Below are 12,077 nucleotides of genomic sequence, written 5' to 3' on the forward strand. Positions count from 1 at the left end.
TCTTCCTTTCTTTCCCTTCCCTTCCCCTTCCCTTTCCCCTTCCCTTTTTCCTTTCCTTTTCCTTTCTTTTTCCTGTCCTTTTCCTTTTCCTTTCTGAGACAGGCTGGAGTGCAGTGGCACTACCATGGCTCACTGCGGTATTGACTTCTCTGTCTCCGGCAATTCTGCCACCTCAGCCTCCTGAGTAGCTAGGACTACAGGTGTGTGCCACCACACCTGGCTAATGTTTTGTATTTTTTTAGTAGACAGGGTTTTGGCATGTTGCCCAGGATTGTCTCAAACTCCTGAGCTCAAGTGATCTGCCCACCTATACCTCCCAAAGTGCTGGGATTATAGGCATAAGCCACTACATCTGGCCTGTTTTTCTTTTTCTTTCTTTTTCTTTCTTAGTTAAGCATTTATAAATTTTCCTTGTGATTGTTTTTTGATATATTGGCTGTTTGAGTGCATTTAATTTTCACAGATGGGCAAATTTTTTCTTCTGTTATTTAACTTCATCCTGTTGTGTTCAGAGAAGATACTTTGTATGACATCTATCTTTTATAATTTACTAAGACTCAATTTGTGGCCTAACAAATGGTCTGTCTTGGCGAATGTTCCATGTACATTTGAGAATAATATATATTCTGTTGTCATTGGGTGGAGTACTCTATATGTTTGTTAGATCTAAGTGATTTATTTTATTATTTAAGTCCTCTTTTTCCTTACTTATCTTCTGTCTGGCTGTTCTATTCATTATGAGAGTGGGGTGTTGTCTCTGTTATTGCAAAATTATCTATTTCTTCCTTCAACTCTCACCATTTTTGCTGGTCTGTTATTTGGTACATAAACATTTATAATTATTATGCCTTCTTGCTTTTTTGAATATTTTATTAATAAATAATGTCCTATTTTTTTCTGTTGTAACTTTTTTTGATTTAAACTCTAGTTTTTCTGATATTGGTTTAGGTACTCCTGATCTTGTTTGGTTATTATTTGCATGGAACAGTTTTTTCTATCCTTTCACTTTCAACCTATTTGTTTGGATTTAAAGTATATCCCTTGTAGACTGCATATGGTTGAATAGTTTTTAAATAAATTATGCTGATCTCTCACTTTTTATTGGAGATTTTAATTCATTACCATTTAAAGTAATTACATGGTAAGGACAGACTTCTGTAATTTTGCCATCTGTTTTCTATGTGCCTTATAGGTTTTTTTGTCCCTAATTTCCTGCATTACTGTGTTCTTTTGTATTTTGTAGAATTTCTTTATTTTATTTTATTTTATTTTATTTATTTATTTATTTATTTTTGTTTTTTTGAGAGAGTCTTTCTCGCCCAGGCTGGAGTGCAATGGTGCCATCCCAGCTCACTGCAACCTCCACCTCCCGGTTCAGGCGGTTCTCCTGCCTCAGCCTCCCAAGTAGGTGGGATTACAGGCACTCACTGCCACGCTTGGCTGATTTTTGTTTTATTAGTAGAGACAGGGTTTCACCATGTTGGCCAGGCTGATCTCGAACTCCTGGCCTCAAGTGATCCATCTGCCTTGGCCTGCCAAAGTGCTGGGATTACAGACGTGAGCCACCAGCCCGGCCGAAGTGTTTTAATTTTATATTATTTCCTTTTCTGTGTATTGTGTAACTATTTGTTCTAGGTTACTATTAACATCCTAAACTTATAACACTCTAAATTAAATTCATACCAACTTAACCTCAATAAAATACAAAAACTATTCCTTTTGAACATCATTCCCACTCCTTTCAGTTCTAGATGTCACAAAATTGCATCTTTGTACATTGTGGATATAAAAAAACATAAACTAGGCCAGGCGCGGTGGCTTATGCCTATAATCCCAACACTTTGGGAGGCCAAGGCGGGAGGATCACCTGAGGTTGGAAGTTCGTGACCAGCCTGACCAACATGAATAAACCCGTCTCTACTAAAAATACAAAATTAGCCAGGCCTGGTGGCACATGCCTGTAATCCCAGCTATTTGGGAGGCTGAGGCAGGAGAATCGCTTGAACCCAGGAGGTGGAGGTTGTGGACAGCACCATTGCACTCCAGCCTGAGCAACAAGAGCGAAACTCTGTCTTAAAAACAAACAAACAAACAAACAAACAAAAACCCAAGAGAAACATAAACTAATCATTTTTAAAATATCCAAGTCTTTAAAATTATATAGAAAACAAAATATGGACTTACAAACCAAAGTTACAATAATACTAAGTTTTAAACTAATTATTGTCTCTTTTAAAAATGTAGTACAGGCTGGGTGAGGTGGCTCATGCCTGTAATGCTAGCACTTTGGGAGGCCAAGGCGGGCAGATTGCCTGAGCTCAGGAGTTTGAGACCAGCCTCGGCAACACAGTGAAACTCCGTCTCTACTAAAATACAAAAACTTAGCCGGGAGTGGCGGCGTGTGCCTATAGTTCCAGCTACTCGGTAAGCTGAGGCAGAGAATTCCTTGAACCTGGGAAGCAGAAATTTCAGTGAGCCGAGATCGTGCCGCTGCACTCCAGCCTGGGCGACAGAGCGACACTCCGTCACACACACACGCACACACACACAAAAAAACAACAACATAGTACAAGTTTCCTGGGTGCAGTGGCTCACGCCTGTAATCCCAACCCTTTGAATGGCTGAGGTGGGTGGATCACCTGAGGTCAGGAGTTCAAGACCAGCCTGGCCAACGTGGCAAAAACCTGTGTCTACTAAAAATACAAAAATTAGCTGGATGTGGTGGCATATGCCTGTAATCCCAGCTACTCAGGAGGCTGAGGCAGGAGAACTGCTTGAACCCAGGAGACAGAGGTTTCAGTGAGCTGAGACTGTGCCATTGCACTCCAGCCTGGGTGACAGAATGAGACTCTACCTCAAAAAACAAAAACAAACAAACAAAAAAAGTAGAATGGGTTGAGTATCCCTTATCCAGGATGCTTGGGACCAAAAACATTTAACTGAGCAGAACAGTAGCATCATCAGGATACCTGTATTGACTGTTAAACAAGATCAATAACAAATAATGGCAGATTTTTCTATTTTTCAGGTGCGGAATTTTCCACTTTTGGTGTTAGGTTGGCACTCAAAAAGTTTCAGATTTTGGAGCAGTTCAGATTTCAGATTTTTGGATTAGGGATGCTCAAGCTGTAGTCTCTTAAATTATGTAGGAAACAAAAAGTGGAGTCACAAACTGTTGTTACAATAATATTATGTTTATAATTGCTCATGTATTTACTTTTACCAAGATCTTTATTTCTTCATATGGCTTCAAGTTACTGTCTAGTGTCCTTTCATTGCAACATGTAGCACTCATTTTAGCATTTCTTGCAGGGCAAGTATGTGGTAACAAACTTTTTCAGCTTGTATTTATCTGGAAATGTCTTGAATTCTTCACTTCTGAAGGTCAGTTTTGCTGGGTATGATATTCTTGGTTTATAGTTTTTTTGCTTTTAGCATTTTGAAGATATCAGTCCACTACTTTATAGCCTCCAAAGTTTCTGATGAGAGATCTGCTGATAATCTTATTAAGGATCCTTTTATGTGACTTGTTGAGCTTTTTGGATGTTTGTATCTGTCTGTTTCATCAAACTTGGGAAGTTTTCAGTCGTAGTTTTTTTTTTTTTTTTTTTTTTTTTCAAATAGTCTCTTTCCCCCTTCTTTCTTTTCTTCTGGGACTCCTCTGGTGCACGTGTTGGTTCATTTAGGTGTTCCATAGATTCCTTAGGCCCTGTTCACTTTTCTTCAATCTTTTTTTCTTTCTGTTCCACAGACTCAATAATTTATCTTGATTTTTTTTTTTTTTTTTTTTTTTTTGGGCAGAGTTTTCCTCTGTTGCCCAGGCTGGAGTGTGTTGGCATGATCTCGGCTCAGCCTGCTGAGCAGCTGGGATTACATGTGCCCACCACCACACCTGGCTAATTTTGTATTTTTAGTAGAGATGGGGTTTTGCCATATTGGCTCACTGCAACCTCTGGCTCCTGGGTTCAAGCAGTTCTCCTTCCTCAGCCTCCTGAGTAGCTGGGACTACAGGCATGTGCAACCACACATGGCTAATTTTTTTGTATTTTTAGTAGAGACGGGTTTTCACCATGTTAGCCAGGATGGTCTTGATCTCCTGACCTCATCATCTGCCTGCCTCAGCCTCCCAAAGTACTGTGATTACAGGCATGAGCCACCGTACCTGTCCCACTTTTTTTTTTTTTTTTTTTTTTTTTTTTTTTAAATGGAGTCTCACTCTGTCGCCCAGGCTGAAGTGCAGTGGTGCAATTTCGGCTCACTGCAAACTCCGCCTCCCGGGTTCAAGCGATTCTCCTGCCTCAGTCCCCCAAGTAGCTGGGACTACAGATGTGTGCCACCATACCCGGCTAATTTTTTGTATTTTTAGTAGAGATGGAATTTCACCATGTTAGCCAGGATGGTCTCAATCCCCTGATCTTGTGATCTGCCCGCCTTGGCCTCCCAAAGTGCTGGGATTATAGGTGTGAACCACCGCGCCCAGCCCCGGCCAGCTATTTTCAAGTAATGGTGACTTACTAGTGATGAGAAGAGCAAGTAGGAAGAGAACATTGAAACATTAAGTGATTAAAGCAAAAACAAACAAACAAAAACTTCTGTTGTATTACAGATGAGTTTGGCTGCAAGTAAGAGAAACCCCAAGCAACAGCAGCTTCACCATGTAAGGGGTTTATTTTTCTCAAGTCATAAGAAGTCTAGAGGTAGGCTGCTGGCGGAGGTTCCCGGCCTCAGTGACATAAGGGCTTAGGTCCATGTTATTTTTTGGCCTTTTCTCATTGCATAGGATGCCTTTTGTAGCTCCAAGTATCATATTCATGATCAAGGCAGGAAATGGAGGAAAAGGACAGTACCAACCACAACTTTTCCTTTTGTCAGGAAAGTGTTTTTCCTAGAAGCCTTCAGCAGACTTCTGTTTACATCCTCTGTCACATAGCCACCTCTAGCTGGAAAGGACTTGGGGAGAGTGACCATTTAGCTTTCCCATCCCTAAAATTCATGGTGGCAAGGGAGAAGGGATTTAGCAATGGATGTTGTGTTAGTCATGCTTCAGTGTCCTTTTTGTATTGCTGATTTTCTTCCCTCTGAGAGATTATTTATCAAGTTCTTATATTTCTTCAGTTACTGGTTGATAATTGCCAATTTTATATTTAAGAAATAAAAAAGATTATTGAGTTTGGCATTGTGCCAGCACTTTATAACCATCATTTCATTTAATGCTTATAATAATCTTTTGATCAAGGTTGATTTTTGTAGATGAGGAAGTAGATACTTAAAGGAGGTAAACAATTTTCACAAGATCATCCAGCTAGTAAGTGGCACAGCTGGATTTCAAATTTATGTCTTGAATTTGAAACCCGTATTTTCTTTGTCTTTACCAGGATGCTTCTAGCATTTGTCTTTTTGCCTTTAGGACATCTTCTTCACCGCCCGAAGCTTAGACACAGCATCCTTGTAGCGGCAGCATCTTTCTGCCTCTCCTAGAGAGTAGGTTGTGTTTGTCACAAGCTCAGGATTTACTTCCTGTGAAGACAGCCTCCTTATCTGTTCTTAGCCTTTGGATCTATCCCTTTTTGTCCCCTTTGATATATGCTTTATCTTAAACCTATTCATGTATTTCTGTACAGTTATATTCTGGTTGTTTTATGTATATTTTTTGTTCATCTTTCAAATAGTCCCTGCTGTGTTACAGAAGCACAGCTTTGAGCTTTCTGTTGTTGTGGGATGTAAAATAAATGGATGCAATGGGATCTTTCTCACATGAGCTCCTTGAGAGCAGGAACATTGATGCTCTTTCGGTTTCCTCCCTCAGCTTCTTAATAATTTATAAAACTCTAAACATTAAGGCACTCTTTGACCTTCTTACGTATATTGTAAGAAAACACACCAGAATTAAAAGGGATGCACTTTTAGTAGTTGAAGACATCTTTCATGGCCATTCTACTTCTTGTAACTCTTTCTTTCCCCGGGCAAAGTACTGTTAGTTTTCCTGGGCGATATGGTTTCCAGGCGCCTTACTATTTTTTTTTTTTTTTTCTTTTCTTCTGGCTTTGTTCCAGTTTGTTAAAGCCGTTTATGAAATACGATCTCATGGCCAGGCATGGTGGCTCACTCCTATAATTCCAGCATTTTGGGAGGCTGAGACAGGCGGCTCACCTGAGGTCAGGAGTTTGAGATCAGCTGGGTGTGATGATGCATGGCTGTAATCCCAGCTACTCAGGAGGCTGCAGCAGGAGAATTGCTTGAACCCGGGAGACAGAGATTATAGTGAGCCGAGATCACGCCACTGCACTGCAGCCTGGGCAACAGAGCGAGACTCTGTCTTTAAAAAAAAAAAAAAAAAAAAAATCTCCAGAGTAGTGCAATATATTCTCCTTACGGCCTGCTTTAGGACAATCTGTCCCTCACTTCTCTTGCTCTAGATTTTGTTCCTAAAAATGTTTCCTTAGGTTGATCTTTTTTTTTTTTTTGGTGCTGAGGAGACCAGGTTGCACTTTTTCTGTTTTTGTGTGTGTGTTTTTAGCAGCAGTGTTATACTTTTACTCATTTTGAGTTCACAGTTCCCTAAAATCTCTAAATATCTCCCATATAAGCACTATAGATACTAATTTGTTCTCTCCCATCCTTCATTAGTTTTGGGGAGTACATGAAAAAATACAACCACTTATTATTGTCATTTCAAAATTTAAAATGTCTTTACAATTTAGTTCATGATTTTGGTTGTCAGAATCTTTTTGAATACTTATCCTGACTATCCTGACTTCCAGCAGTCATATCCTTCCAAACAACCAGCCATCCTGATGTTTGTTCCTTATGCTATCTTTCAAGTCATTCGTGATCATATTAAACTGGAGGTCAGAATTCCATAGATTACCCCTAGAGTACAGCTTTCCATTGACATTGATTAATTCGTTGGTATTCCCTTAGTGTTTTCACTAAACCATGTTGGGAACCATCTGACTATGTGGATATTTAATCTGTATTTCTCTGTTTTTCCCATAAACTTGTCATAAGCAACTTTGTCCCGTGATTCAAATTCTTTGTGGTTTGATTTAGCATTTCTCCTCTCTTCTGTTTATATTCTGCATATTTCACATTCTTGAATGAATATTGAAAGTAGATCCAGAAGCTTTTTCCTCCCAACTTTTTCTCCTAAAAAATTTTGTCAAATTCATTTTCCTTTCACCTAGATTTTCACCTAGATTCACCAGTTGTTAACATTTTGCTACAGTTGTATTCTCTCTCCCTTTGTGAAACCAATTCAAAGCAAGTTGCAGACATCATGAGACATCATCCATAAATACTTCATAGTGTGCTTTCTAAGAGCAAGGATGTTCTCCTACATACCCACATTAATATTAGCACATCTAATACATTTAACATTTCTGCAGCAGTCTTACATACAATAAAGTTCATATTCAGATGTATTTTCTAAAAAATGTCCTTTATTGTTTTTTTCCCAATCCAACATTCAGTCAAGGATCATGCATTATATTTAGTTGTTATGTCTCATTAGACTCCTTTAATCTAGAATATTACTCCTTTTTTTTTGAGACGTAGTCTCGCTCTGTCACCAGGCTGGAGTGCAGTGGCACTATCTCAGCTCACTGCAACCTCCAACTCCCAAGTTCAAGCGATTCCCCTGCCTCAGCCTCCTGAGTAGCTGGGACTACAGGTACGCACCACCACACCCAGCTAATTTTTGTATTTTTAGTAGAGATGGGGTTTCACCATGTTGGCCAGGATGGTCTCCATCTATTGACCTCGTGATCCGTCTCCCTCGGCCTCCCAAAGTGCTGGGATTACAGATATGAACCACCATGTCCAGCCATTAGTCCTACTTAAAAACAATTTTTGTCTTTCATGATGCTGACAGTTTTAGAGTCCAAGCCAGTTGTCTTTTAATATGTTCCATAATCTGAATTTGTTTCTTTCCTTGTGAGATTCAGCCTAAGCATTTTGGCAAGAAGGTGATGATATGTACTTCCTAGTTTATGACATCAGAATTCATGAGGCAGCAGGATTGTTTGAGGCAGGAGGATTGTTTGAGCCCAGGAATTTGAGATCAGCCTGGGCGACAAATGAAGACACCATCTCTACAAAAAATTTAAAAATTAACCCGGTGTAGTGGTGCACACCTGTAGTCCTACTTGGGGGGCTTTGGCAGGAGGATTACTTGAGCCCAGGAGGTCGAGGCTACAGTCAGCCTGGGCCACAGAGCGAAGCCCTGTCTAGAAAAACAGATCTGTAATGTTAGTTTGTCTTTTAATATTATCATACATAAGAAAATTAACAATAATCTCTTAGAATCATCTAATACCCAGTCTATAGTCAGAAGATCTTGATTGTCACTATGATTTTTAAAAATAGATGATCTATTCAAATAGTCTATATATTTTATATGTTATATTTCTTAAATCTCATTAATTTTGTAATACCTTCCCACCCTTTTTTTCCAATGCCATTGTTTTGTTGGGAAAACGAAGTGATTTATTCTATAGTATATTCCACCTTCTGGGTTTGTCTCCTACATTATTCTTGGTTATAAAAATCTTCAGTTCAACTTTACTGTCATAGGAAGTTGGGTACTAATTTATTTATTTATTTTTTGACAGAGTCAGGTTCTCGCTCTGTCACCCAGGCTGGAGTTTAGTGGCACTATCATGGCTCTCTGTAACCTTAAACTCCTGGGCTCAAGTGACCCTCCTGTTCTATGTTACCATGCTCAGCTGATTTTTACATTTTTTTCTGGAGATGGTGTCTCGCTATGTTGCCCAGGCTGGTCTCAAAACTTCTGGCCTCAAGTAACCCTCCAACTAAGCCTCCCAAAGTGCTGGAATTATAGGCATAAGCCATCATGCCTGGCTTTTCCTTCTGTTATGTGAGCCTCTTAACTAGCCATAATTATGAACAAAGCTTATAGTATTGTCAATGTGGAAAAAAGTAGGCATAAAGTGTTGACTGATCCCAAGATATCACCTAAGTGTTAGGGATTGTAGTACATTCCTAATGTTGGCTTTTTTTTCTTTTTTCTTTTTTAAATGTGCCTTTTCTCCTACAAGATAAAAAAATAAGAAAAAAAATCTCGTTGGTTAAGTTTCTAATTTAATTTGACTTAGCTTTGTTCTTTATTTAAGTTTTCCCATCAGTATATGCATGAATAGATTGTACTTATGTGGAATAAGCTGGAGACTGTTTAACCAGATTTGTGTGGTGCCAGGCACAGATGGATACTCAATGTCTTTTGATGAATTGTGTCATATTTGAGGTTATAAGCTTTTCGAAGTTAGGAGTCTGTTTAATGTTCTTTATGTAGTGACTTGAAAATAGTGAATAAGGATTTGTAAATAATGTTTCCATAAACACGTTTGATTAAATCATATTAAAGTAATATAAAATTAGGAACTAAATTTTAAAATGTTGATGGTTATGTCTAATTGTGAAATGTTTTGATAATTTGACATTTTAAATTTTGAAATGACAATAATAAGTGGTTGTATTTTTCTCCTTGTAAATCCATAGACATCAAAATTTACAAGCTCTTCAGATATTCCAGTAGAATTTATAAGAAGAAATGTTAAACTACGTGGACGATTACGCCGAATAACTGAGAATGGTTTAGAAATTGAACATATACCTATTACTTTACCTATTATAGCTTCGTTGAGAAGTAAGTAAGGTACAAGATTAATGAAATTAAATAACTATTGTGGTCTTCTTTTATTAGATGTTATTTATAAAATAGCAAAAAAAAAAAAATCATTTTAATTCCTAATAACTCTCCATTGTCCATGAGAAAGTCTCAATTTTTGGCCTTATATATAAGGAGGTGCTTAATTTGGCTCGGATTTCCTTTCTTCTTTTGCTCCTTTTTTTTCTTTTTCTTTTTCTTTTTTTTTTTTTTTTTTGAGACAGGGTTTCAGTCTTGTTGCCCAGGCTGGAGTGCAATGGCGTGGTCTCGGCTCACCGCAACCTCCGCCTCCCAGGTTCAAGTAATTCTCCTGCCTCAGCCTCCCGAGTAACTGGGATTACAGGCATGCGCCACCACGCCTGGCTAATTTTCTTTTTTTTTTTTTTTTTTGAGACGGAGTCTCGCTCTGCCCCCAGGCTGGAGTGCAGTGGCGGGCGATCTTGGCTCGCTGCAAGCTCGGCCTCCTGGGTTCACGCCATTCTCCTGCCTCAGCCTCCCGAGTAGCTGGGACTACAGGCGCCCGCGGCTACGCCCGGCTAATTTTTTTGTATTTTTAGTAGAGATAGGGTTTCACTGTGTTAGCCAGGATGGTCTCGATCTCCTGACCTCGTGATCCGCCCACCTCGACCTCCCAAAGTGCTGGGATTACAGGCGTGAGCCACCGCGCCCGGCTGCTAATTTTCTATTTTTAGTAGAGATGGGCTTTTTCCATGTTGGCCAGGCTGGTGTTGGACTCCTGACCTCAGGTCAGGACTCCTGACCTCCCGCCTTGGCCTCCAAAAGTGCTGGGATTACAGGCGTGAACCACCACACCTGGCCCCTTCGTTCCTTTTTAAATTCAACTATTCATTCAGTCATTCATTTCACAAATGTTGAGCACCTATTATGGTCTACGACCTAAGCTAATTGTACAATGTTGGGTAAAACAAACACAATTCCTTTAACCCTTGAAGCTTACAGTCTAGGTGGAAGATAGACAACAGACAAATGAAAAGTTGTCCTAAGAGCTGTGAAGAAAAGGAGAAGGATACTAGGATAATTCTGGGTGGTCTTGGGAGTGGCAGTAATGGAATCTATACATATAGAGTAGTCAGAGAAGGCCACATTGAGGAATTGTTATTTAATCAGGTACCTGAAGAATTAAGAGGAGGCTAGCTAGGAAGAGCATAGGTGAGAAAGAGCATGATGCTTTTGACAAGACATACCAAGACTCCTGTGTTTGAGACATAGGGAGGAAGGGTGTAAGACAGGGGTATCCAATCTTTTGGTTTCCCTGGGCCACATTGGAAGAAGAAAAATTTTCTTGGGCCACACATTAAATACACTAATGATAGCTGATGAGCTAAAAACAAAACAAAACAAAACAATATCATAATGCTTTAAGAAAGTTTACAAATTTGTGTTGGGACATATTTAAAGCCGTCCTGGGCTGCATGTGGCCCACAGGCTGCAGATTGGACAAGTTTGGTATAAGATGCCACTTTCCTGCTGCAATTCCTATTTCTCCTTGCTTCACATCAAAGCCCCCAGGCACACACAGACCTTCCTGCTGCTTATATGCATTCTCACAAACCTGGGCCTGGCTCTCTGCTTGGAGTGTCTTGGCCTCTGTTGAACATCAATTGATTCTTTAGGATCTGGCTCAACTGTTAGCTCTTTTGTGAAGCCTCCTTAACTGCCAGGCTGAATTAGCCTCTTTCTTTACTATACCCCACAACAATTTATGATACATACACTGCAATTATAGTACTTATTCACCTTTTCTGCTATTGTTATGTATTTAGGTTTATATTCCTCACTGAACTGTGAGCCCCTGATGGGCAAGGATTTTTTCCTTTTCATTTTGGTATTCAAAGTCCCTAGAAAAATACTTATTAGCCAATAGAGACTTGGTAAAATTTGTCAAATGGATTAATTTAGTTCTATTTATGGCTCTTCTTAATATTCTGATTTTATGAAGAAAGGAGTTCTTTTTAAAAATCCCAAGGTGAACGAATATCACTCTGTTCAATAACGTACAACTGTAAAGGAACAAGATTGATTTTTTCCCCCCCAAACATACTTGATACAATTAATTCTTTTAGTAAACCAAAGAGAACTTACACAGTTTTAATGAGTGTTGCTCCCTGAAGAGAGATTACCAAGGATGGCCTTTTTTGACCATCTCAGCTCTAAGTAGGATTTACACTTCGCAAGTCCTTTAGCTTCTCAGTTGTTGTAATAATTTAAATCTCTTCTATCTGATAGTAATGACTCATCAGAGCTTAGCCAGCCAGATCATCACTTGTGGTTGTCCGGGCTATGCATTGCATGTCTACAGGGGCGATATTCAACAGAAATCTGCCTCCTGAAATCATGCAATGCCATGGCACTGTAATTGCCACATATGATT

The 12,077-nt window shown here is 39.3% G+C and overlaps 1 protein-coding gene across 2 annotated transcripts in view; it reads left to right on the forward strand.

The window, feature by feature from the left end:
• The window catches only part of C1H3orf33 (chromosome 1 C3orf33 homolog), a 49,824-nt gene that overhangs the window by 26,597 nt on the left and 11,150 nt on the right, over positions 1–12,077 (forward strand). For both annotated transcript variants that reach the window (XM_010365891.2, XM_010365892.2), the window contains one exon: positions 9,517–9,664. In XM_010365891.2, the coding sequence (XP_010364193.1) occupies positions 9,517–9,664 (148 nt within the window). The remainder of the gene's footprint in view (positions 1–9,516; positions 9,665–12,077) is intronic.

The sequence above is a fragment of the Rhinopithecus roxellana genome, chromosome 1 (assembly GCF_007565055.1).
Source record: "Rhinopithecus roxellana isolate Shanxi Qingling chromosome 1, ASM756505v1, whole genome shotgun sequence".
Lineage (NCBI taxonomy): Eukaryota > Metazoa > Chordata > Mammalia > Primates > Cercopithecidae > Rhinopithecus > Rhinopithecus roxellana.